At 43.0% G+C, this 27,963-nt stretch overlaps 1 protein-coding gene across 1 annotated transcript in view; it reads right to left on the bottom strand.

Moving 5' to 3' along the window:
• Positions 1–1,842: 1,842 nt before the first annotated feature.
• Positions 1,843–27,963, bottom strand: part of ADAMTS17 (ADAM metallopeptidase with thrombospondin type 1 motif, 17) — a 175,757-nt gene continuing 149,636 nt past the window's right edge. Inside the window, exons 19-22 of the mRNA XM_010157450.1 lie at positions 25,544–25,748; positions 20,993–21,145; positions 5,018–5,195; positions 1,843–2,303 (exon numbers count right to left, since the gene is read on the bottom strand). Coding sequence (XP_010155752.1) covers positions 2,152–2,303; positions 5,018–5,195; positions 20,993–21,145; positions 25,544–25,748 — 688 coding nt within the window. The 3' untranslated portion in view covers positions 1,843–2,151. The remainder of the gene's footprint in view (positions 2,304–5,017; positions 5,196–20,992; positions 21,146–25,543; positions 25,749–27,963) is intronic.

Raw genomic sequence — 27,963 nt, 5'->3', positions numbered from 1 at the left:
TTTCCATCGGTGACTTGCTAAGTGGTTACACCACCTCTGTATTTGGGCTACAGGGTGGGAGTAAGAGAAGAAGGAGGTCTGATCCTGACTATAAGATGCCAAAAGAGCATCCAGTATAACAAAAACCAAGTTGAAATCATTTCCCTGATAGAGAAAATCATCTGGGGTGTTGGAAAGCAGATCTGTTTGAGATAGGCACTTGAGAAAAACTGGTGTGCAAACGTGCCTTCGTGCACACAGGCCAGCCCTTGTGTGCACACACGCTCGTTTGCACTACCGTGCACAGATGCAGATGTGAAGCCCACGCAGCATTAGTCTGTTGATGGACATTAGCTCCCTGTGCTTGAAAAACTTAGCCCTTAATAAAATGCTACTGAGTTATTCCAGTGAGGTCCTGGATATTGAAAGGACTGTAATAAGGAAGAAAAAGCTGCTTTAAAGCTATGGTAGGTACTAAGAGTCTTCATCCTTCCTTGCATTGAAATAAAGAGACCACAGCAACAAAGACAACTTGAGGAGGGGTGTGAGCTGCAATCCAGACTGGGCCAGGGGCTGGGGGTAGTAGCTGGGCTTAGTTCTGCACTCATCTCCAAAGAATAAAACAGTAACACACAGTTCTAGAGCGAGCACAAAGCTGCAATTCATCCCAACGGCTCCGTTCGTCTCATGACGAGTGGGCTGTTAACTTAACCACTGCACAACTGACCTTGGACTCTGGCAAGGGAAATGATACATGTTGGAGCAAGAAATGACTGAGAGACATTGATCTGCAGGACTAACGGAGGGGACAAACTCTGCCCTGGGTAGAGCTCCTGTTTCAAGTCTCACATCTCAGATGGGGGTTTGGTTTAAAGTGCAGAGACATGGAAGAGAGTATCATATGCAGCACTTGCTAAGTGCTCTGATAGCACCAATCTGATAGCACCAAACCTGATAGCACCACAAAAGTAAGACAGGAAGCATTAAAATACAGTGAGTAGAATCCTAACCCTTCCTGAAGGCAACGGAAGTCTTAGCCTTATGGCTTCAACAAGCTCAGGATTATACTTTGAATGTCTTGTATCCCTGACTACTTTTGACTCAAAGGCTACATAACCTCAGGTGTACACGAGAGCCAAGGACAGGAAACAACTGTTCTGCTCTCCATCCATTCTTCACACATAAAGGTGGTTCCAAATCCTGTTTCTGTACTAACCCTATCCAGTTTCATGGTCCTCTTAAAAAAACCCTCAAAACATTCAGTCTCATTAGCTGACTGACTTCTGAAAGCTGCAGAGAGATCAGGCCAAGCAATCCCTCAGTGAGCTCTACTGGATGAAATGATTTCTGGCTGCTCTCATCTCACGTAAATGGTTCTTGCATAAAAATAACTATCTACTGCAGTTAATAAGCTTCCATTTCATTAAGCTCAGAGAAAAATTAGGTTTCATAAAAGAAACTATATTATTCTGGAGAAAAGAGAGAGAAGATTGTATTTTAAAATTAGAACGAAGAGCAGTCCCTATTCGTTGCTCTAAAAAATACGAATTGGGATGTTGGATAGAACTGAACTGAGTTTTCTGCAGGAATTTCAGAGATGTCCATCCCCTGCTATCGGTTTTCACAAGCTTTTACAGCAAATCCTCTCTTTAAATTAAGCCTTTCATTTATGTGTGTCCCTCCAAGCTCACTCCCCAGTGGGATAACTGTTGGGAATTGAAAGCATCAGATGAAAGCCAAGATTAAAAGATTAAGTAATGTCTCTACCTTTGCTGAGTTATTTTGCCAGAGGCCTTCCTCCATGGAGGTACCCATAACCTTAGTCAATGTAATCACTTTGCAACTCTTGTCCTTTTCTTTAATGGTAGCAAGCCATCCAGTGGCTGATGATTTAATATATTAAAGTAAAAAGCATTAATGAAAAATGTAAGGATGTCAAAATATGATAAAATGATTGGCTCCTTGAGATGACTCTTTCTGTTTTGTTTTGTTTTTTAAGGTGGATGAGTAGATTACTTTGGTATCCAGTCTGTAGAATTAGTTTCAAGTCTTATTAGGTATGCTTTGGAATCCACCACATTGTAGCAACTCAGGAAGTTCCAGTACTCAGACCTACTAGTCCGTGATTTACATACACACAGCTGTAATACCCTAAGAAGTAGCACAGGTTCATTAACTCTTCTGCTGCATCTTGTTTGCATAAAAGTCTCTGCAAGTCTGGCAGCAGCGCTGATACCACCGCATGTCTTGGCACAGGTTCTTCTCCCGGATCACCCTGCAGTACACTGTCCACTGGTCGCCTGTGCACTTGTACGTGAGAGCAGCTTTGGACAAGAAAAGAAAGGAGAAACTAGCAGATTAGCCAGAGAACAGCATTGCAGGCATGATCAAAATCACTGCATCTGAGGGAAGAAAGGGCCAGTCTCGCTGTCAGCACTGCAGATGAGATGATGCTCTTTTTACTGGAATTTCAGGCTCTTGGCATGAAAACAGGATTGCTGACTCTGCTGACGATGTCATTAAAGGGTCACATGTGCTTTTATAAAAAAGTAAAGGTAGCAAAACTGCACACTTGATAAAAATGCACACATGCAGTGAGTGCTTTTTATGCTATGTGATTTATAAATGGTATGTAGCATTCTTACAAATGCTGTGATAACAGGAAAATATTTTAAATTAATATTGTGGCCTCTGACATTGGGAAAAAATGGTCTAAGTAAAGAACATCAAAAGGTGCTGACTCAGCAATGTCTTGAGTCCCTTGTGTCTCATCTCTGCCGGATGAAACCAGGAAAGGGTCTTATCCTCTCTTTAGATGTTAGTCTCAGTGCCAAGCACCAAAAACTGATGGCAGCAAAACTGGTATGAATGTTTATCAGTGAAGCTTCGTCCAGCTGGAAATGAAGCAAAAGTTTGAGAGAATCTGATCAGATGAAGTTTCTCTGTCCCAGAAAATAAGGAACATGAAGCCAATTTAAAAAACCTGATTGAGGTTTTTTTGGAGCAGTTTCTGAGTCTGCCAGCAGTGGAGGGGCTTTCTGAAGGTGTTAGATCAGCAGCACTCCCCACTAGCTATGGTTCCAACCAGGCACAGTGTTCAGAAAACGTGATGTAGCTGAATAAATTACACATCTTGCAAGAACATCTGAGATAGACCTGAGATGAGAGACTTCATATACTAGAAAGACACAAACAAGGCTAGGATCAAGTATTTTAGGGGTCCAAGGTCACTCATAGGTTGTGAAGGAAGACAGGAAGCGTGTTGAGGAAGCGACATGGGTCAGGTGTCTGAGGGACAGAATAACCCCCCTCTGAATGTGACTTCACTGAGGGGCACTGGACACAGATGTAAAAGCCAGGTGAGGTGAACTCCACACTTAGGTACTTCTGAAAATGTTACCTGGGACGAAAAACGTTCTGGAGTGGGGACAAGACACCATGGGTTTTGTAGACTACTTGAATTTTTTACTGTATAATTTTTTGGTGAGGTTTCCTTTGCAGAAAACAGAAAATTTTGTTTAAAGATAATCCACTGAGAATTTGTTTATAAGCAAGAAAAGCAAAACACTCGATGATAGATCTTTCTGCTAATATCAAATATCATTGTTTCTGGCCCTGGTGATTCCAAGCCCAGTTTAGAAACAAAAGCATCCCAAATTACTTGCAGATTACTTTCAGCAGGGATTTGAGCCTCCTCAGTCTTCTAGACACGTGAGCTTTTTATTGCTTTGTCCTAAAATGTGCATTAGGATGGATTTCTTGTCTCATTGGTGTATCAAGGGCTTACTTCTCAAATGAAATGTTTTCCTTTCAGTATGCTCTTAGTGCTAAAATATCTGGGAAGTACTCTCATATGTTCTTAAACAAGAGGTTAGAAGCTCCTCAGTAGGACTGCATTTGCAAGAATAAAATTTTCCATATTCTTTTAAACATCTGTTAAACTTTTGGGAAACAAATTTCAGTTCAGATGCTTCAAGTCCAGTCCCAGTTTAAGTGTTATTTAATACAGGACAGTGCTATTAGAAAATGGTTCTCTGTTCCTCAGCACCTCTGCCTTTTCACGTGTACTAGAGGCGGCCCAGCCTACAAGGCTAGCTCTGCGGAGAGGGCGGAGCCTGTTCTTTTGGGTAAGCTCCTAGCAGCATTGTTTACAACCCAACCTCTTGTACTGAAGAGTAACGGGAGGCAGGGATGAGGCTGTGTCACTGTCGCTGATGGCTTAGTTTATCTTCATCTTACTGGTGATGATGTGTGAAATGTAAAGAAACCAGCTTGGTTCTTGAAGCTGAACACACGGGGCTGAAGTTTGGAAGAAAACACTTTTATCCAGTTGCAAATGAAAATATGACGTGGAAAATCATGAATTCCCACAATTTTGTATTAACAGAAACATTCTTAACTAGAGCCATCTCTTAAATACAGCGTTAAGGTGTTTAGGGAAACAGATGACTTATCACCATTGTCTCACGTCAGCCAGGTACACAGGCGATGCAGGGAGGGTGAGGAGAAATACAGTGACAGAAAATCAAAGGGTTCACAGGAAGAGGCTGGATGCTCTCTTGCCTCCTTGGGCAAATTAATTCATCAAACCACATTCCTGTGGCAGCAAATGAAAAGGAAAAAAACCTCACCGATACTCTGCTTGTCAAGGTCATGTACTTTTCTTGGGGCATGGATAAATAAATTATCGTACTTTACACTCACCACAGCAAAAGCAGGGGGTGAAGGTGTTTGTGGTGGAGAAGGATATGCCTGTCAGCTCCCTCACCTCTGTGATCAATCAGTCACTCACTTCACGTGCTCCTGTTGGCCTCGGGTCTATCCACTGCTGGGCACTCCAGCTTGGGCAAAGTCTGAGGCAGGGATCGATGGATGAGAGAGGACCTAGCCACACTGAGTCTGACTGGGGGGCCCTCTCCTAATTGCTGTTCCTGACCAATCCTCGGAATTCTCACTTGTACCACACGGGGCACACTGGGACCCTGGGCTTTGTCTGATCCTTTGCAGGTGGAACCCTCCCCCAACACCCCTCACTCACCAAGTCTGGGCGAGGTAATTGTGTTGACGTTTATCTTCTCATTGCAGACCTCTTGGTGGCATTGCCTGTAGGCCGCTGGCTTGGAGAGGACAGGGCACTCATTGCCATGGCGTCCGGTGACTTTATGCATACACTGGACCACGCGTGACTGGAGACCTTTCCCACAGGTTGAGGAGCACTGGAGGAGAGAAGGCACTGAGACATGGTCCAAGCAGAGTAGCTTCCAAATCACACACACACACACCAGGAAAACCACTGCCAGAGCTGGAGTGTGCAGCAGCCTGGCAGCTCACTACGGTGCTGACGACTCCTTAACAGGAGCGTCCTGTCAGCCAGGGACCCTTGATCCAGCTGCTGCATTTGTCCATGACTGTTTCACAGCTTCAGAGAGTGCTGCGTGCAAAGGAAGTGTCCTGGCACAGGGAAGAAAGTGGCTGTCTTCCTGTCTGGACTTGCTCTGAGTCCCTCAACACTGTCTGTGTGGATGGCCATGAGGTTCAAGCAGGCAGAGATGTAATTCCCTCCACCAGTCACAAAGAGGCAAAGCTGGAAAACTTATACTGCTTGATTATGGACAAGCAGCTTCCACCTCCCTCGCCTTGAGGGACTGGGTGGTACTGGTTGTCTTGGTTTAAAAGCCCTCTCCAAGGCTTGGATGGCATAACAAGGCTTCCTCCATGTTGTGGTTTAAGCCAGCAGGCAGCTAAACACAACACAGCCGTTTGCTCACTCTCCCCTTCCCAGTGGGATCGGGGAGAGAATCAGGAAAAAAAGTGAAATTTGTGGGTAAGATAAAGACAGCTTAATAGGCCAGAAAAGGGATAATAATAACAGTAATAATGGTAAGAGAATACACAAAATAAGTGATGCACAATACAACTGATCACCACCTGCTGACCAATGCCCAGCCAGTACCCAAGCAGCAGCCTGCAGCCAGCCTTCCCACTAGTTTATATACTGAGCACGATGTCACATGGCATGGAATATCCCTTTGGCCAGTTTGGTTCTGCTGTCCTGGCTATGCTCCCTCGCAGCTTCTTGTGCACCTCCTCACAGGCAGGGGAGGGGAGGCTGAGAAGTCCTTGACTTAGTGTAAGCACTGCTTAGCAACAACCACAACATCAGTGTGATCACATTGTTCTCATGCTGAATCCAAAACATAGCACTATAGCAGCTATTAGGAGGAAAATTAACTGTACCCCAGCCAAAACCAAGAGACTCCCCAGACAAGATGGCTACTACGAGGCAGTGACATGAGATAAAACCAAGGATTACAGCAGAGGTAAGCAGCTCTTACTACATGCCCAGACCTATAGAGAAGCTCTGTTCCAGTACACAGGAGAACACAGGTATGCAAGCATCCACTCTCACCTATCCCTGCTAACTGTCTGGCACTTGCCCGTCCTTCTGGGAGCAATTGCAAATTGTACTCCATGAGTTTTGGCTTCTATTAGCCAGGAGGCTGAGCCTGTTTATATGCTCTCTTTGCTGTCATACTGTTGGAGTCCCTACCTCTCCCTCCCTCTTCTTCTGGCCCAGTCACTTGTGATTTACGATGCCCTACTTGCATGCTGTTCAACTTTAATAAAGCAAACACAGTGAGCACAGTGAGGTGCACTAGCTGGAGTTAATAAAAGAACCTTGTATTTAAAACAAAGAAACAATGGGTTGCAGGACCTAGGTAAGATTCCTATGTCTGCTAAAGCCACACACATGGGGGAGAGGAGGAGGTGAAGGAAAACTCAGGAGGTACAGTTAGGATGATGTCAAAAAGATCATGTTTTCTGTCCTCTGCTGGTTCTGAACAAAGTCAGGGCAGGGGAGCTCTCTCCCTCAAAACCACGATCACATCAGAGTGGTGCTTCTTAAAGATGGCAAGCCAAACACTGAAGAAGCTGAGATGATGAGCAGCACTGAGACTGGACTGAAGTCCAAGGATGAAGGATGTGTATGCCTTGTGGATGCTTGTAAGACTGGGAACCAGGGGCAAAAAAACACACAGATGTATGAGACCTCCACCTTTCCCATCCATGGGGCAAGGCACAGCAAAGCTTTGGTCATTTTGTTCTGGTAGCACCACAGAAACCCCTCCTGCTTCTCAAAGACCATCTGGTGCCAGAAGTATAGCTCAGTTTGGAGCTGAAACACAGGAAGCTTTTCCTTCCTGTGTGAACCACTGAAAGGCCTGATAATAAATGTCCTCGGGATAACAGGACCTTGTAAAATAGAGCTGAGTCCTGCTTCAGACAATCCAGAGCTGAAACACATTTACACGATGTAAACAATCTATGTCTGACTAGGAGTATTTGCAGGATTAGTGAAGCCTGATAACACAGACTCTTTATCTAATTTTCTTCTTTAGACACCTTAATGACTGCTTAGTGAAGAGGTTTCTTGGATTTGGTGTACTGATCGAATTTGTATTTGCTTTTCTCTTAATTTTCCCCCCCATATTTCACCTGCTCTTTCTTCCTATTCTTTCTCCCAGTGCCTTTCTCTAGCACCAAATTTCTTAATTGGGAACAATCCCTGGCTCAGAATCCTTTTGGACTTTGCCATTAAGCCATCCTCGTGTGCAGCTTTACCTCCTTGTTTCCAGCTATGCAGACCCCTCCAGGATCTGATTATTGTATTCTGAAGGTTGCAGTTGTGCTATATTAAAATTTAACATGTATTTTGGATCTTTTTTTTTTTTTAATAAATAAATGGGTTGTTTTGTTTTGTTTGGTTTTTTCCATCCTTCTTATTTCAATTTAGGGTCAACACCTTAGTTTATGGCAGGTATTTCTGCACTAAGATTTTCAGATATTGAATTTACATCAAAATTTGGTCACTGTCTATGAACACCTCAAGAATGGTTATGGTACTTAGGATTATGCTGAATGAGCTCTTCCCTTGCATGCCCCACAGTGAAGGCATTCTAAAAGCAATTGTTAAAATCCCTTGTTTAAACCCCCTTCATAACGAGGTTCTGCGGTGAGATATAGACATTTCATTAGTCTTGGGCTCTTCCCCAGCACGGTGTGCCCTCAGTGACTTCTACCAGTCTGGAAGCCAGTCAGGCATGGCCATTACAGCTGGATTTAAAGTTAACAATTCTTATCCTGATAAACACAACTGTTAGGCACTTCCACTTCACTAGTCATATGCAACCTCTAATCCTCAGGATTTCAATGGCACTTTTAGTCTTCAGAGTGCTTTACTAATCTTAATCCTCACAAAACTCTTCGCAAGGGGAGAGAATTGTACGCCTGTTTTACAAACAGAATGGCTGTTATCACACAGACATAAAAAAAACCACTCAGGCCATGGGGTTCCTTCGTGTGATTGCCATACAGTGAGGCCGAACCCTCTGTCTCTGGTTTTTAGGTGCTCCCTGTGCTTATGAATGCTCTTAACAGAGAGGGGGGAAAAAGTAGATGGAAAGAAAGAAAAAAGCATTTTTCTTATAAGGTGAATAAGGTTTTCAGATACCAATATACAAACACTCACCTACCTTTGTCTGTGTTCCTGCCTCTGCGTTTGTTAACCAGCAAGGAGGGCAAGCAATGAAACTTTTTCCACAGACACTGCCAACTCCAATCCTTAGAAAACGAACAGCAGAGCTTTTGCCCGAAGCAGTTTTATTCCTTCTTCTGGGAGCCTGGGATCATCACCTATGCTATGCAATTAGTTTTTTCACAGCCAGGAAGACAGATTTTAACATCTTTCTTGAACTCTTTTGGGCTTGGCAGCTAAAGGAAGGTTGGACATCTGGCTTATTTTAAGACGAAATTTTCAACTCTGTACTTGGATAGCCTCTTTCCTAGGAATTCCAATAGGAAATAGGAATAGATACAAAATACATACAAAGGGGGATTGTTACTCATGCTGCACTATGAAGAGAGGACATCATTAAATGAGGCATAAAAATCAAACTCCAACTGAACAGCAAATTCCCATAAATACCTTCCCTCCTACTCTGGACAGTTAAATGCATTGCTACAGCCTCTCTGTTCCCAAATATTTATGGAGCAAGTTAAGCTTCTCCACAGAACAATTTTCAGGACTAGGTTCACTCTGTGCCCTCTGATACAGGAACCTCAGACTTGGACACAGGTTATGAGGAGTTTGAGTAAGGGAAGGTGCTGTGGCCTTCTTGCAAGGAAAGGAAGTGCCAGGCAGCAAAGAGCTGCCAGAGATTGGAGTAAAGTGATCTGTGAACATGGAGGACCAGTTCTGGAACTTGGTTAGGAGCTATGTCATCTCTGCCCACCACCTGAGCTGCTACGCAAGTCCCGAGCAACAACCCACAAGCAACTTGCCTACTCAGGGAAGCCGTGGACTCGGACAAGTGGTTGAATAGAGATGCCGGTGTCCAACAAAGCAGTGGGTTTTTCCTTTCACCCCGCACTGCCAGTGATATCACTGTCAGAAAAATGCACATGCAGAATTCGTGTAGTTTAACCACGATGCACTGAACTAACAATATAGCCATTGTAAACTGGAAATCCACCCACATGCAATGATCAAAGGGTTGTCCAGCACTGCAAAAAAGAGGGGGTTAATGAACAGTTACAAGAAGTGAACCTAACGAGAGCCCTTGTAACTCCCAGTTCAAGTCCTGCTTGAGAAGGCAAAAGGAGTACAAAAATGCCTCCATTCACATTCTTTGGCAGCAACATGCAAGCCAGTGGGGATATCCAGAAGGAAATAAACTCAGAAATTGTCAAGGCAGCAGCTGCATTCATCAGCTTAAAGAAGATTTACTCACTGAAAAACTCCAAGCTTCAGACCAAGCTATGATTTTTCAACTGGAATGCTATTTCCACCTTAGGATACTGATATGAAAGCTTGAAATCCACCAAAGGTGCTGACAGATGTTTAATTGCTCTGAAAGCAAATGCCTCAGGAGAATATTAGCTATTAAAATAGAATGAATTTATGGTAAGTGCGGAGATCTTCATGCAGGGACTTCATCAACTCCTCATCTACAAACGATAGCCAGAGGAAGAGAGAGGAATAAGAATGAATGAAACCAGGGCAGGGCTGCTGTTGGGCAGCTGGAGGAATGCGTAAGAGAGAGCAAAGAATCCCTGTGTTGAGGCTTAATGGGGACATAGAAAGGTATGTTGTGGATGCCCCATCCCTGGCTGTCTTCAAGGCCAGGCTGGATGTGGCTTTGAGCAACCTGGTCTAGTGGAAGGTGTCCCTGCCCATGGCAGGGGGGTTGGAACTAGATGATCTTTAAGATCCCTTCCAACCCAAACCATTCTATGATTCTATGATTCTATAAGGTACAGATGTACCACTAGAGAGGACAGGCTGCGATCTGTTTAGGACTGAATGGGCTAATGAAGCATTGCTCATGCCTTAGCTGAGGGCTGCTGGCTAGGCAGGGATGCATCCAGACCTTTAAAAGCGCCACTTTTCTAACCTCTAAGAGGTGTGAGTCTCTTTTGTGCGAGACTTGCTTGTTCCAACAGAAGGTCACAGTGTCCCTTCAGCCAATCCTGCACTTAGAGTATTTAGAAGGCTGATCTGTTGGAGGGACATACAGTTCAAGATGACTGCCATAACTAAGCTGGAGGAAAGATGGTTTTTTTTCTTTAATCATCAGTCTGCAGTCATCTGATGTTTAAAGATACTGGTTTGTCCCCAGTTTGCTGAAAGTTGCCGAAGCCAAAGATAACACTATGGCTAAAGCTCCAATATTCAGAGACAGAGTCATGCTTTACTGACTTCAGAGTTCAAGTATTTCAAGGCGTTAGGATAGGGTAGAGCATTTTCACCCTCAGGGGTCTTATTTCTTGCCTCTATGAAAGTCAGAAAGAAGGCAAGACAAGTTCCTATTAAAAACATTCTAAGATTCATCTGAGATGAATGACAAATGTCCTGTAATTGCTCTGTTTCTGAGACCTTAATAGGATACACGTGTGTGCTCTGAAAGTCAGTGCTCTGCACACCTTAACATCAGGCTTTTTATGAGTATCACTAATTTAAACTCTCTAGTTCTAGCTAAAAAGCAGCATGCAACATGCTTTCATAAACACTGGGTCAACTTTCACCACGGCATCATGCTAAAGAAAGAAATTTCTGTCTTTTCACTGATAAGATCTAATTAGCCCAAAGCAAACTGTAAAGCTGTTTTTCAAGCTTCCTTCTTCTTTTTTTTTTTTTTTTCTTCCCCTGTTTTAACCCCAGATCTGTAAAGAGAACATATCTGGTCTTGCTTACAGCAATCTTTCATTTGGAAACTTCTTGTGAAATGACTGATTTGTTTAATTTAGCCAAGAAAAAATGCATACCCTTCTGACTCAGTATGGGAAGAAACAATAAATTATAGCCGAAAAAGCTCATGGCTGATGTGACAGTATCTGAGAAGGAGAAGAGAGAGGCAATCTTTGCAAACTGCCTACAGCTGTGCTTTCAAACTGCATGACCCTACGGAACAAGACCTGACCAGTATATCCAGCATGTCTCACTGCATAATTAAGCTTGACTTTGCTGTTCTGAAGAGTTCCATTGTGTACAGAGAGTTCAGAGATTAGGAGCTGAATGCAGGAATATTCTGCGCAGTGACAGTGCCCCTACTTACTTGTACAATGCAGCCCAAGTGGATGCTAATGTGGAAATGTCATTTAATTCATCACACCAATCAGGCAGAATTTATTTCTCACAAGCTTTCAAACCGGATTTCAAGAACAGGACCAAGCAGAGGTGTGAAATGATACAGTACTGCCTACAGGGTGCCGTATTCTAGCGTGCCACATATGGTGTGTCGGCAACGCGTCGATCTGCGGCAGGTACAAAGTGGAAATGCTCTGCAGCTTATTTCACCCCAAAAACTGCAAGGAAATGATAGTGACTCCTGTCACAGATGTTAACCTGAAAGAGTGCCTTGGGAACTGAAGGTCCGCTGAGCATGTATTTAATTATATATTGTTTAATGATCAATGCTACCTAAATGCAATTTATTAAAAATAGTAATTAAAGGACTCGATTAGGATTAATTAACTTCAGCAAGAGGCTGCTCATCTCTGTCATCTCAGTCTTGCCTGAGCATTCTTTAGACAGGGAGCTACTCAGCTTTGAAACGTACGATGCCAAACTAACACTGCATTTCATTTCTTTGCACAGTCAAACAAGGGATCACCAACTGGCTGATGCTAATTGCTCTTTAAAGACGTTTTGGAAAATTGTCACCTTAATGCCTCAGTAGCCATTACAAACCTCAAAAAGGGTATTGGAAAGGCTGAAAAATTATAGCAGTCTCTGCTAGTGATACATATTGTGTAAGGATTCAAGGGGCAAAAACCTCTTCATATGAGTAGTACAAACTTTAAGCGGTGAATTAGCTACTGTTCATATTTTTAAAAAAATGATCCTAGGCACTGTAACAACTCAGAGCAACTCAGAGAAAATGAATGCCAATATTTGAACAGGCTTGTCTTTCATGCTTTCTTCTTTTTCACATTAAAAAAAAAGGGTAAAATAGGCAGGATGGAATTCTATTTCCAATCCACTGATCTTGGTGGGAGGCTTTAATTCTCCACCAAAAAAAAAAGTACTTAACGAACTAGACTTTTAAATGAAAAATATCAAAAAGGAAAAGTTATTCTTCCAATTAATAGGATCACTGGAGGCTATATTTGAACATGAGACAGTAACACTGCGACAGAACATGCTCCACTTCAAACAAACCATGGGTGAGAATGGTCTTTTTGCAGCACATTCTCCTCTACTAAGGAACATCAAAATAATTTGTGCAATGGGTGTTCCCAGAAACTCCAGCAGACATGAGCTGTACAAACTGTTGTGCCAACAAGGAGCAGTCTTTGCCTCAAAGGCATCGGCAGGACTTGGTTTCTGTAGCGTACAGTCCCCAGGGGAATGACATCCCCAGCCAGCATTGTAGTCAGCATCTCTTCACTTTCCATGCCTAGGTTTCCAACTACAGCTGCATCGACTGGGGCTGGCAGTTAGCACAAACCTAGATAGATTCCCAACCTTGTTTTAGTGCTATTATACAATATTTACACCTCTGACCATAGCTAAAGACAGTTCACAGATGTGAGAATCAAAGATTCATCTTACTGAGCTAGCTCTGTTTAGGCTCTCTTTGCAGCCAGCGGAGAGAGATCACTACTTCAAAGGGCAACTCAGCCTTTACTAAGGAAAGGAGATAAACCAGGAATTATTGGGCTCCTGTAAACGGAGCCTAATAACTATGCCAAACAAGGCACCCACCTGTCGGATAGCTAGGACTCAGTGATGTGAATTCAGTGAAGTGCCAGACTCATGACCATACAGAATTCTGTAGTTAGTACAAGCTGAACTCACATGAACTTTCTTTCCTAAAATGCGTATTTCCAATGGAGGCATGAAAACTATATTTCTAAGTTGGTCCACAACAGAGCAATTGTTCTACTTGGTGGTACAAGGCAGTAGGAGGGTCTTGGGCTGGGCTTTTAGCACACCAGCGTGAGAGATGTGTGAAACGGCAGCAGGAACATGGAGATGTCTCCCCTCGTGTCTCCCCTGCCTAGGCTTTTACTTCAATGATCCAAGCCTTTTTGTCAGAACCCTTATTCTGGATGGTTCACTTCTCTTTTACCTAGGTTTGTGGAATACAGTCGTAAAAGGAACAGGGAAAACTCCAGCACAAGACAACAAAAAAACTAACCAATAGCCTTGGAGCTCTGTCATAGGTAAACTGCAAGCCACGTGCCACAATTCTTCATTTCATGCTGAAATCCTTAACTCACTGCAGTCATCGGGAGTTGACCACTGATTTTGGTCGGTCAGTGATTTGGCCTATAGTACTATCAACAAAATTGATTTCACTGCAGCAGGAGGGAGAAGTGGTTTCTGCTTTGTAAAGCAAGCACTAGCTTCCTCTCACAGGGAAATCTATTTTATTCCATGCATTTCCTCAGTGGAGGTTAAACTAAAGGTGATGGTCGGGGCACTAGTTTAGTTTAGGACACTCTGATGCTCTGGCTTCTGGACCAGAGAAGCAGGGGGTTTGAAGAAAGCCCGTTGGGTCCTCTCCTGTCAAATGCAGCTCTATCAGCTTCTGGAGAACAACTGATCTGCATCGGGGAGGCCTGCAGACAATCTTCCGACATCAGTTTCTAGCTACAGTGCTGAATGCACACAAGCAGCCATAAATCACAAAGATGTTCGCTGAGCCGAAGTGAGTATGCGGCAGGAAAGGCTCTGTCAGCTGTGATGTGCAACTGCAGTTCTCAGCGAGCATCCCTCCTGCGGGGATTTCTCTCAATTCAGCAAGAAACCCAAGGTAGAAGAGGAACTTAGTTATGAACTTTATGCAGAATTAACAAGTTGTCCATAGTTCATCATAAACAGACGCCAGATCAAGCCATGAATTTGTAATGAAAGTTAGAACAAAGTTTGCTTCTATACTTAGAACAGCTTTGATATACCTCTCAAACCACAGCTGTCCTCGATTTGCTCTTCTTATCATGTAATGTGAATTGATCACTGAAAGTGAGGCGTATAGAGGATTTTGCTGTTCCTAAACATTTGGAATTTGGAAAACATGCCTTACTGGCACTGGAAGATTGTAGAGTACTTTTTTTGGAAAAAATCAAAACCCACAAGCAAACTCAACAAAATGCAACCTCAACAAGTTTTCTGGTGTACTGCACAGCTCGGGGTGTTATCTCCTAGAGAATACAGTCTACTGTCATCCAGCCAAAACAATTAATTTTCAATTACAAAATCCTTGTTACCACCCATTGTGATGAATGTGTGCCGATCTTCAGTATGAAACACCTCAATGTCTGGCAGAAACCCAGTATTTTTCTTATAGGAAATGAGACTGTTTTCCTCTCTATTGTTAATTTTCTCCTGGGATGAGAACCCACAGCCAGCATTTCATAGGCTGAGCAAAAGACTGAAGAAATTAGTAACTATGGATGTCGAGGGAGGGCAGGTGGCTATAGGTAATTTTTCAGATGTGCTTTATCACTAAGGACACTATTTGGCAACAAGAATATTGTTTAACAACACACTTTGCCAGGCTGATCATTATGAGGGCTTTGCAGTTTCTGGACTACACAATCTTCCTGATTGCAGTGAAAGTTGTGCCAGGTGGTTATATGCAATGTAAAGTGGTAGAAAAAGACTTCTCCTCCACTTTCTCTCCTAGTTGAAGCCCAGCTGGATATGTCATATATTTCTGTTTTCACCTGAAAGCAGGAATCTGCGATGGTTCCTACACAAGACCCGAAGACCTTGCACAGTCTGGCAGGACAGATTCTGAACTGCACGGCATTGGCATAAACCTGCATTAACTTAAGTGGCTGAATTAATCTGGATTTACACTAATGTAAGAGAGATTGATATCTGAGCCACTGCGCTGAGTGAGATCCTTGGCTTGTGGCCAGCGGGTTGTAGAGAAGAATGAAGGACAGTTACCCTGGATTTACATTGGGTTATCCGAGATTAATACAGGCCTTACTATTTACAGAGCATCTACTGTAACTGCAAGGAAAAAATATGGAAAAGCCAATATATTACAAGGCTTCTATGTATCTTTCTTCTTCTAGAAATCTTTTCATTGGGCTATGTAATATAATAGGTTAATGAGCTAAATTGTTGCCTGAGGGACAGAAGTTGCATGTTTAAATATCTACCCACACAGCTGAAAATGCACCGTTGTGAAAGTCAGCACTGACGATGGAGCTAGTGTATCTTGCTTGTAATTCTACCTTCCTTGATATAATACCAGTTAAAAGGAGAATAGTGGAAAAAAAAAAAAAAAATGGGAACCCTGAACCATTCTGTGCTATTGGCTCGAAATACAATCCTTCAGTCAGAGGACAGAAATAGAGTATGTCAAGGCTTATAAAATAATGAAACAATTGAGTAAAAGTGGAAATGAAGAAAAAATCCATAAAAATCATGTGAAGAATTGCTCCTGCTATATAATCTTGCTTCTTTCAGTTATACCCTAAAAGAGTCCAAAAGCTAACTGGAGAAAAGGAACTCAAAAGACACAGCCTTGGCCCGTACATTTGCACCTGAGTGCTTCAGTGCTTTCCCTGCTATGTTATTACTAGAGCAGACAGGCAGAGAGCTGAGGTGGTGGGGGAGCCTTGGGTAGCTAAAAACCAGTACCCAGTGCCGTTCACCTTCCAGCACAACTGGTCTTTGTCACCACATCAAGTCTGCATCTCCCTGCTGCAGGTCAGCAGTGCACCCCCACATCTTTGGGACATATGTTTTTAACCGTGTGAGTCACGGCAGGCTCCCACGCCAAGCCGGAGTCCCGCAGCTGATCCCTTCAAGCAGCCTGGAGCAGGCGAATGGTACAGCCTGGGGATGTGCGTCCTGCTAACCCGCCCTGAGAGCCACCAGGAAGACACATTCTGTTCACTAGCTGCCTGCATTCTTCACAGGGATGTAGCTCTTGACATAAAGTTTGTCAGCAAAATGCAATTCATCACAAAGGAAGGAACTACTGTCCTATTAGAGCCCCAAGAGGCACGTTTTGGGCAGCCTAGGAGTCTGAGACAAGTGTTGGGAAACTGAGCAACCTCCGTTTGTTCTTTTGACTAGCACAACTACAACAAACATGTAAAAAGGTTTCCAGTGCTAGAACGTTTTAACAGCTCAGATTTCAAACAAGGAGGAACTATTTCAAAGTAGAAAGAGCATGAGAGATGTTTGTTTCTTTAACTGAATGCAAACTGGATGTGGAATTTCCTTTTGGAAGAAACCACTGAATGGGAGATGGCTTGCATTCCCATCTGTAGATTGCATCACATATAATAAAGGATGATATAATAATGAATTACAATTCTGAAGGATCCAGGCAACAATAAAAAAATTACTCCAGATTAACACCTTCAGGGGGTCTCTCACTGCGCAATCTGTCTTTCTACCGGGTTCAAAGACTCTCACGCCAGGAACAGGTCAGTCATCTGACTCACAATACCAATGCTGTGCTTGTGCTAAGTGCTAAAAACAATAATTATATCCCTTGAAGATAAGGGGTTTAAAAGAGAAGTTGCAGTAGTGCAAAGAAGCTGGGGGTGTAACAGCAGTGGGAACGGAGGTTACACATGGTTACTGGTATCAGAACACTGCTCTGTCTTGAGAATTGCCATGGACAGTCTCTTAGTCTCAGGCACTGGACTAACACAGGTAACTTCAAAGACATTTAAAATAACTCTACAGACCCAGTCCTATGTGTTTGCAGAGTGAACCAGATCATGCAACACTTGACATATACTGCAAATACATTTGGTATCTACAAATATCACAGCCAAGACTGCTTGCTAATTCTCCTCAGTTAGGTCCAACTGCTTTCCACAGCTGTAACACGTAGAAAGGTCAATCTGCAAATAACCCTGACAAAGAATGGAAAAAAATTCTTCTTCCTCACAGTGCGGACAGGCAGCGGCTGCAAAGCCATTACTAAGGGCAGTGGACGAGGCTTTGGCTGGTGGGTGCAGCTTTAAGACCAGCATGGCCATGCCTCCGGCCCTCACCTCTTCTGCACAAATGGATCTAGGGTCTGAGAACATAAAACCACAACTTGTCTGGCACAGACGTGGAGATTTTACTGCTCCCACTCTTCTGAATGCAACAGGATCATAGAATCATGGAATGGTTTGGGTTGGAAGGGACCTTAAAGATCATCTAGTTCCAACCCCCCTGCCATGGGCAGGGACACCTTCCATAGCCCAGGTTGCTCCAAGCCTCATCCAGCCTGGCCTTGGACACTCCCAGGGATGGGGCATCCACAGCTTCTCCGGGCAACCTGTTCCAGTGCCTCACTACCCTCTCTGTGAAGAATTTCCTGAAATTCTGATGCATCCTGAAAAGGATGCAAGATCTTATGTAGGATAACCATGTCTGTTGCTGTCAGATGCGAGGTGAGCTATTTAAATAGGGCTGGGAGCTCCTTAGGGAAGTGATCTGCATTCTCATGCACAGAGTCCATGTATTCTTTAAATACTGCTACTACTGACGTAAAAATACCAGTCTGCCATTACCACCCAAGCAGCCTGTTCTGTTTACAAGTTGTATCTAGACTTGACTTTTTAAATAAGGTTTTGCCTCTTAGATGACTTCCTGGTATTTTCAAATGATCTTCCTTTGGGAAATTAAGGAGTCAAGTCACCACGCAAGCTGTTTGCACATAAAGCATCAAAAGATTTCAATCTGCGATAATAACTACTATTAGCTAAATCTTGCTTTCCTGATGATTCTTAACAATAAGTCACAAATGCACAGTGCATTAATTGCAAAAAGTTGTTGCTTATTCTGAGATCAATTTGTATTAATAGAAAAAGTTTCCATCTGAGTCAGGACAAAGCTCTCACGGCGATCTTAATAGCATCGGCAACAAATGTTTTACAATGAGATTTTACCCTGGATGTATGAATTTTAAGGAGTTCAATATAATCTAACTGCTGCAGACTTTGTGTTTCTCTTCGAAGGAGGAACTGTTTAAAGCCAGACAACACCAAAGAGGAGTTGCTGATAGCTGTAAAGGCTCTCCACCCAAGTCTAAGCCCTGCACCAAAGTTTCTGGATCCTCATGATGAAAATCCTATGCTTGGGATTTGTGAGGAATTGAATTCCACACCTAACATTTCAGCCATCTATGTATCTGGGACAATGTATTTTCTTCAAAGACTTGTACCTACCCATCCCCTTTTCTTGCAATCCAGTGGTGCCTTTTGTTCACCCCTCTGCTTAGAGAATAAGAATCTAATTGTGTGAACTAAGTGTCTGGTCAGAATTAACCAATATGTCTAGAATTTTAAATGCTCATTATAAACCAAATCTAAGTTCAAGAACATCCTGCTGGATTCACACAGGGTGAAATTCCTGGGAAGCAAGGAGTTGGCACAAGCTCTCTGCAGACAGAAGCAGGCCACATATGCAGCACATAAGCTTGTGTGCCCTTCTGCACAGAGAGGATCCTGAGTTAAGAATTGCAAATAACAAGTGATTTTGCACCGATCCTGTCCTGCTCACATGCAGACACTAAATCCATCAACAACACTATTTACTGTGACCAATGTATGACCGCAGCCTCTCTAGCAGTGAGCCAACATCTTTATCATATTTGAACCGTTCATACAATACTGAACTTTCAATCCATGTAACCAGTGAATACAGAATTATTTCATATTCCTCCCTATAAAGAGAATCCGGATCAATTTGCATGCCAAAACGTTTTAAAATTCCACAAATAAATAAATAATGTTATTTCACCTGTTAACACAGGGGAACTGTTTATTTTGGCCAACCTGCATGGACTCTGTGTGCCAGGTTATGAATAAAATAATGTTCAATACTCTAAACATTCTCTGATACAAATTCCTGGCTCAGCATAAATACAGACCTTTTGTATGTGGCAGGTTCTTAATGCATTTTCCAGCACTGACACCATTAAATTCACATATCTGTGACAGAGTGTATCTATAAATATCTGTAATTCCTAATAGCAATGTAAAAAAAATGCAATCGCAGATAAGCCAATTTGCCCATCACGGGCCTCTATTTCACTGGGTTTTCCTTGCTGGAGTTTGGGATTTTGGAAAGCAAAATGCAACTACTGTATCCCAGTGGTTTCTGCACATGCTGTACATTCCAGAACACAAAGTAGGCTTTCTGTTTAAAGAATAGTACAGTTACAAAGATAAGAGAAAACCAAACTGGAATATAATATTCCTGGGAAATCTTAATTCTTTATGCAAACACCAAGGCAGTAATGTAAAGGATGCTTTATGAACAACACTGGCAAAGGCTGAGTTTTCTCACACTGCCAAGCTTCCTTCCCAAGGAAAACTACCTGTTACTTTAAGATCAGAATGCAAACACAGAGTGGACTCTGCTCTAGTTTAATCCAGTGCATTCGGGAATTATTTCCACTGATGTCACTTGAGAAACAAAGTTCAGACTGGCCTAAGCAAAGGTAAAATCCATCCCTGAGGATGGAACCGATGGGTTTGGCTCTGCCTTTAAATTCAAAGCTTGCTTTCACTGCAGGTCATTGGAGTGAGTCTAAGACTGAACTGTGCTGTGTAGGTCTCAGACTAGCACAGAATTCAGCGGCACAGCTCTAGCCTTGGAACTGTGGTAATAAAATAGTGTACTGCCTGACCCTGCATGCAGGTTCTGCATGAGGCAGAAGAACAGAACTCAGCTGAGAGTGCCCTCCGCTACCCTCTGTTTCTGCGTGAGTCTGCTAGGGCTTCCCCACGCCACCCCCAGCCATGTTCAGTTTAACAACAGTTCTCCCAAACCTTCAGATTTATCACTTGTGGGATAAGAAGACTAACGTCCAGCTCTCTTCTCAGCAACATGTTGAAGCTTTGAGGGAGACAAAACTCTCACCACAGCCCCCTTGTGAGGTTTCCCTTTTCCTCAGTAACTAGGTTCCTAACTCAACGTGCACATACTTAACACATGTATACATGCAAGGAAACCAACCTTCTGCTATTTTCTTTTTAGCTTGTCCAGGCAGGGCCTGGGACATCTCCTTAGTTCCCTGCACTCCTGCAATATACTGCTAATTAACTCTTTTCTGTTTAATTCAAACTGTTAGCCAGAACTCTTCGGAATTTGCTTTTTGAAATACGGAAAGCAGTTTCAGCATCATTTATAAAGTAGCTTTTTGACACCAAGAGCTCACCTGTGGTGGGAATCTTGCGTAGGTTTTGCCTTTGGATGGTTAAGCTGTCAATCAACACTCATTTCTATCCTGTTTGGTATACCCCTCTCTAAAATTCAGTGGGTCATATCCATAAGCCTGTGTTGCAATGTTTCGGTTATAGAAGGCGTAAGGGGAAAGTTTAAATCCCAGTAAAAACTCCAATCAAAACCAGTTAAACCCTTCTTTTCCAAATATTTAAACTGCAAATTAACACAGACAGCACAGGGAAGCATAGCACTCTGAACGTCTTTGCACTCTGAAAGAGAATACCGTGTAGTGTTCACTGTTACCTTAGACCAATCGCCTGTTTTCCATTCATAACAGCCTGTGTGATCCTCACACTCTTCCTCATCCCTTGGCCTGGTGGCTGCATCACATTTTCCTTGGGAATTTGTGCAGGTCACTGTTCTTTTCTGAATTCCCCTTCCACAGTCTGCTGAGCACTGTAAAAGAAGAGGTATTTGTTTTCGGTTACATGATGCCTAGAAATGATAACTTTTATTATCTCGCTAACATAGGTAAAAGGAAAAGCTGGTTTTATGAACAGAGGAAAACTGGCAACCTGTAAGATTTTCTCCCAATAATCTAAGACCCTTACAAACATTAAAGAATAATTTGAAAAGCATGTTATCTGCTTGAGAAATATTTTACTTATGAAAAATGGCAATTCTGAAAATCAACCTTCTTTGAAAAATATCAGCTGGCATTTTGCTGGAATTGGCACTACAGATGAAAAAATGCACTAAATCTAGTGTTTAAGAGCTCGTCGTTCATACTGAAAAAGGACACACTGAGATTTACAACACAGAACTGCCACATCCCTTGATGTATCATGGCAGTAACATGGTGCTGATGAATGCATTTTTAAATCACAGCAGCATGAGACCCCTGTTACAAACACATTTCTGCAGTACACTTTGTACACGCCATGGGAAAGTTCATGTCACTCATGTTCCCACGTGAAACACACACTCATGACCTTCACTCTTTGTTTTGCCATATCCTCATCCCTACCTTAGTTCCAAACAACTTCAAATGTACAAAGGGGATAGCTCAGGAAAGGCATTATTCAGTGAGCCACAGTGTTGTGATCAGCTTCCAACCATGGCCAACACGCTGGCCACAGACATCAGCAGGGATGAAAGGCAGACTCAACACCAAAAGCATAAGTGGGGACTGTTTGAAGTCCTCTGAGAAAGCAGCAGGCTCCTAGAGCTGCTAGAATCAGTTGCTGAAGGAAGATTTGATTCAAGCTTTGGGGCACTCTAACAAGCATTCATGTGAGTGAACACAAATTGTCCACAAATGTTTTTGTGCCTGGGCACTATGAAGGTATCTAAAGAGCAGGGATATCTGATCACCCATTTGTAATCTCTGCCAATGGCTGGAAATTCTGTTTTACTGGAGGAATTTGTCTTGATTTCATTGGCTGTAAGAGGTGGGAGAAGGACACCGGCATGAACTGAAACAGAATTTCTGTTTTAATTAACCAGGTTGGTCACAGAATAACAGAACAGCTGATGCTGCCATGATCCACTACACAACAGCGCAGCTAGGCTCTGCTCCTCATTTTCATGCCACTGCAGTGGTTAAGAGTGAGAAATTGTCTCGAGGAGCCACTGGGGACAGGTGGGTGGAAAAATGATCTATGTACCAACTGAGATAAAAACTAACCTCCTCTAGCATGTCAAGTTCTCCCCCTCGGGGGATCAGCATGGAAAAGACAGTTGATTTGACACTGCATAAATAGTGAAGATATGAGATATTCTGTGAGGTCTTTTGAACATATTCCAAGAAGCTTCTCCATCCAGGGGGTCTATGCTGGAAACAAGCGTCAGCTTGATATAAATTACATCAAATGGACAAATCTCAGCATGCCTGTCTAACCGTCTTAAAAATACAATCCAGGCAGTTCTGACCTGCTGGCCTTGTTAAGGACATGAATGACAAGCGTTTATGAGCTGGCAAGCAAATAGACCTGCCTTTAAATGCTTCAGAGCACTACAAAGCGACTTCTTGAGAATCTGGGAAACCTTCCACTTAATTTACTATGCGCTGCTCATGGCGTGACCTCCTTACGGATGTAACATCTTTGTAACAAGCACAATGGTATAGTTCTGCTAGATACGGGGATGAATTCATCCAGGCTTTGCAGAATTCCAGAAACTGCTTTGCTGGACTCCTCAAAGTGCAAGACTTGCCAGAGATCCCAGGCTGCAGCTCCCTAATGGCACCTTAAAGCCATGAATTTGCCCCAAGTTGTATAGACTTTCCCAAATTATATACAATTTTCCCCAGTCCTCAGGGTGGACTCCTCAGGGTTGCACTCGTTCACCTCACACTACAACGTCCAATATTTAAAATCCTTCAAATGGTCCAATTTACTCCAAGTAAATCAAACTGAAGTGGGAGTACTTTTCACAGTAGGAGAAATCTCTAGGTGGGTTTTACAAGCATGTCTGGGAAAAACACCAACTGTTTGTTCTTCCCACAAGCTTTCAAGTCATTCACAGATTAATACTGCATATACTTTCCTAGACAAAACAGCATTTGCAAAAGGTTTCCAACAGATCTTTGGTGGTCACATATAAATCACCCTCTCTAAGAGGTTTTTTTCTTTCTTCAAGTCCTTTGTCTTCATGAAGAATTTCTTCACATGTAGATTTTACAGAGGTTCCACAACAGAACAGTCTACTCAATCATAAATGCAGTCCCTGAGTGTCCAGCTGAGATCATCAGGCCTAATTTTATTAACAAATTACTTAGTCAAGTCCCACAAGGTTTTGCATAGGAGCAACGCAACGTTGCAGTTAAGATACAGCTCCTTTATTTGAAGAAAGTCTGCTTTTTTTTCTACTCGAGTTCCCTAACAGTAGAAACATTCACCTTTTTCTAACAGTCTCTATTTTTGTCATTAAAAATGGGTTGAGCAGTACTTTGTCCAAAACAATCTCAAGTGTTTGGAAATAAGAGGAGAATTAAATTTTTCCGCAATGAAGACTGTATTGGAATTTGCTTTGAAAACACACATTTTTGATTGGGGACCAGACATCAATGTGGTCAACTGGTTTTTGTTGTATAACCAGAAAGTCCAAAAACATACATGAGAAAATGGATTTATAAAGTGATACCACTACTGTGATATTTACTCCACAACATCGGATTAAAATGTTAAGGATTAAAGTGATTACCACTGAAGAAAGTCGTAGGAATGAGAAGTGTTCAAACTGGCAGAGCATCAAATGCGTCCTACAGTCAGCTGTGCTACACAATAGCAGAAATGTGCCAGAACAAGAATGAATTTAAAGTCAAAAGTGGGCAATTACAGACATGACCAAAGGTAAACAAATTTATCACAGGAAAAGCAAATCAGTTATTGGAAAAAACAATCTGAAAATATTCTGTATTTGAAAATGATTTATGGGGTCACAAATACGGAACATTTCCATTTTGGAAAAAGTCTCCTGTAACCTGACTTGCTCCGTTTCGTAACGGGAGAGAGAAGTACTTGGGATTGTTAACAAAAGACCCCATGTAAAAATTCCCCGTGTAAAACAGGTAGGAACTGCACCTTAAGAATGGTCTCAGCTATAAACAGTTCAGCTGGTTCAGCCGTAAGAAATAGAGAGCATCATCTGGGTTATGCTTATAACACACAAAGGAGCAATCACACAAATTATTAAAACTTTGGTGTGTTTCTCCACACCTTTTGAAGCGAAAGAACCCAGAAAAAAAAACAAATCTCATGCATCAGTGAAGATGCAGCGTCCTACTGAAAGGAAACACTACTCTCACTTAACGATCATCTGGCTCACCAAACAAAGATTTCCTGTTCAAGAGGTGGACAATGGAGTCACACTGTGTTTGTTACGAGACACCGTTCCTCAGTGCAAGATCCCTTCTGTCCTGAACTTCTGCAACTTCTAAGCACATTCCTAACGATAATATTTTGCAAAAGCTCTTTGACAATGTTTTAAACAGGAGCTCACTGTTTCAAACCAGAGATGAATGACAAGGGAAGATCCTTCCCACAGAAATGGCTGTTGCTGTGATCCGTAACACAGCCAGCCTGGAACGAGACTGATAGAGCTGTTAGCACTGCACCCAAGGGATCTGGTCATTGTACGGATGGACCTAGCTGATACAGTATCACAACTAACACGGACATCCTATTAGGACTGTTACTCACAAGGTACAGACAAAGTTGCCCTGTAATAGCAGAGTTGTGGTCGTGAGCTGTAGGCGTGCTCCCACTTCACTGCGTGGCTAAACAAAGGCAGGCTGTCTAGACCATACATCCTTTGTATCAGAAATGCATTTATAATATCTGAGAATAACTTCTTAACTCTCTACAACTACATGGAGATGCAACTTTTATACATAGTATAACCAGCGTTTCCATGTTCCTGGAATTACACAGAAGAAAGTTGGACAAGGCCCAAAGACTGTACATTCTCTGTAACATGCAGATGCTTGATAAATCTGGTATTTGTTTCATATTGCATTTAAATGGAGCCAGAAGCCCTGGTGGGTTACTACACTTCTGGCCTCAGGTCAGTCAAATGCTTTTCCCTGCTGGTCACATTTTTCAGATGGAAAGATATAGTTATTACAGCATGATATCTAAAACCTGCCTTAATGACTCATCCGGTATGGAATACAAAGCTCAGTTCCAAACTGATCATCTCAACAAATGACAGTCCTACCCAGTGCCCTAGTACTGCAAGGCGCTGAGTATGCTGACTGTGAAAACATGCTCAAAATTAAGCATTTAGCTGGATCAGGACCAGTGTATCCAGAGCTGTGAGCAGTCTGGCTCCTTCTCTGAAACAAGTTCTTACCTTTGACCACTCTGAGGCTTCCCAGATAGAAAGGCAGTCCCGTCCTTCACAGCTCTGTACTGCTGTTGGTTTGTTGCCAAGGCAGTAGAGGTCTCTCGTGTTAACGTAGGTGCCGTTTTGCAACTGATAAACACAAGTTACTTCCCGATGCTGGACACCTTTCTCACAAGTAGCAGAGCAGGGACTCCAGTGGCCAGTCACCCACCTACGGAGGAGCCAGAGAAGGAATGTTAAAAGACTGGTGGGATAAAACATTATGCTTCACTTAAAAACAGTGAGAAATTGGCAACGCTTCCTAGATTTGTGGGTTCTTGGATGATGCTGTATTGCTTTCACACTGCATCACCTGATCACTTGCGGGAGCTGAAGCGTGTAAACCTCAAAAGTGTAGGTATACAAGTGCATATCCACTCCTGTCTCCCTGCTAGACAGAAACACAAACTCTGCATAGCTCTGTTTAACCCCCAGTCTCTACAGTGTGTTTTTCCCTCAGACAGACTTGGCTGCAGACCATCCTATCCCACAAATATTGTTGCCTTTGAGAGGTACCTGGGAAAACCACTGCTACATCTGCATGAACATCTTCACTGGGCAGTGGAGCTGTGCAGAGTACCTATACTTTGTACAATCTGGGATGGTGCTATGGCCAGACACCCAGCCCAACACGGCTTTCCCACATCCAGGACCAGAGTCAGCTTCTCAGCTCTACATTATAGGACCTCAAAGCATACAAACCCTCTACATCCCGGACTATTAGAATGCACAGACATCTCCTTTCTCACTTTTAGCTCACCCTCTCACAGTCGGTGGTGAGATTCCACTTTTCATAGTTGGGCTTTCCAGAACATTGAACTGGGATCTCATCTGTTTGAAATTCATGGCATTAGGGGCCTCAAAAATGGAAAATAACTGGCCATGTTCATTCTTAGAAAATCTGAATGGCATTTAACTGCTAAAGCTTGAGAAGTACTAAAAAAGACAAGATTTTCCCTAAGAAAGGATCCAACAATGTTGTTTCAAAGCCAGCTAGCTCAAAGGATGTGCCGTAACCCAGTCTGGGTGGGGGCAGGGGGCATTTCCCTATACCCATCCTTTCTCTGAGCCTTTGGGATTCATTTACTTTGTAAGCACATTTCAGTTACCATTTCCTTCCCCTTTGATCAAAGTGTGCTGGGAACAAATACATGGCCTCTTTTTTTATTGTTTGCTTTGTTATGTCTTTAAAGGCTCTTTGGCAAACACCCAGCACAACGTTGCGAGGTGTCTGGGTTCCTTCAGAGTAAGGAACGTGCTGCTGCCGTGAGCAGTCTCCGGCTGTGGGCACGCAAGGGATGGAGCAACCTCATCCCGCTGTCCTCCAGCTCAGCGTAAGGCCAACTGCAAGGCTCCCGCTGACTCCAGCAAGCGCTGGAAGCACCACTGGTTAGAGCTGGGCTACAAGGCGGCGAACAGAGTATTTAAGAAGAATCTGAAACAGGAGGTATGTAGGGAGCGATGATTTTTTTCCTAAAGACAAGCAGCATCGATCTTTACACTTCCTGCAATCTGTCAGTGAGGAACATGTTCTCTGTAATTACTGTGATTCCTGGATGAAGGGAAAGACTGCAACAATAACTGTGTGGGCGCTGTGCACCAGAAGGCTATCATGCCTTTCTCACCAGGCAATTGACCTTCTAGCCTGTTATTTAGCACTGTCATCTCGATTAGTATCCTTATACCATGAATCTTTTACTTGCCACTCAACCCTGGGTTGCCTGTTATGTATAAGAAGTGGCTCAGATAAGACTTCCCCAAACCAAATCTGCTCCAAAATGCTATTTCATTATGATGAAGGCTGCAATAGTGTAGGTAAGGTCACTGTATGTGCCAACCCAGTAACCACAATTCTTTTGAAGTTGCTGCATTACTTCTCCTAAACGAATCAAACAATTGTTTCCCATCTTCCCATTCCTGAACAAGGGAAAATCAGTCCAACACAATTTGCAGAAACATCCTCACTGGGTGCAATTGCCATGAATTCATTTGCCAAACATTACGACTGCTGGCCTGGTGTCACAGCACCGATGAGCACACTGACAGTGAAGGCAGAAGCCATTTGGTTTGAGCAGGAGGGCCCTGCTCAGATGTTTCTGTGCATTAAAGCAGTTGACACATCTGCAAATTTCCGTTGGCTAAAACAGCTGGCAAGACACCAAACGTGTTTCTCTAGACAGTAGTTCTGGCGCATCTCTGCGGCCGAGTGCTTGGTATTTTGCTTACGGAATGGGAAAATGCCAGCTGGGTAATCAAATACGAGGACTGAAAGACTGACAAAATAGCCTTGAAGTGCAGAAATCAGTGTTCATGAAAATTAGTAGCCAGTCTCCCTTGCTATCAGGTGGGCTCTGCCCTGCCAGAGCTAGTGTGGAGGCAGCTATCTA

Source organism: Eurypyga helias, unplaced genomic scaffold, assembly GCF_000690775.1.
Source record: "Eurypyga helias isolate BGI_N326 unplaced genomic scaffold, ASM69077v1 scaffold9208, whole genome shotgun sequence".
NCBI lineage: Eukaryota > Metazoa > Chordata > Aves > Eurypygiformes > Eurypygidae > Eurypyga > Eurypyga helias.
The sequence above is the reverse complement of the archived record's forward strand: the minus strand, read 5'-3'. Positions and strand labels throughout refer to the sequence as shown.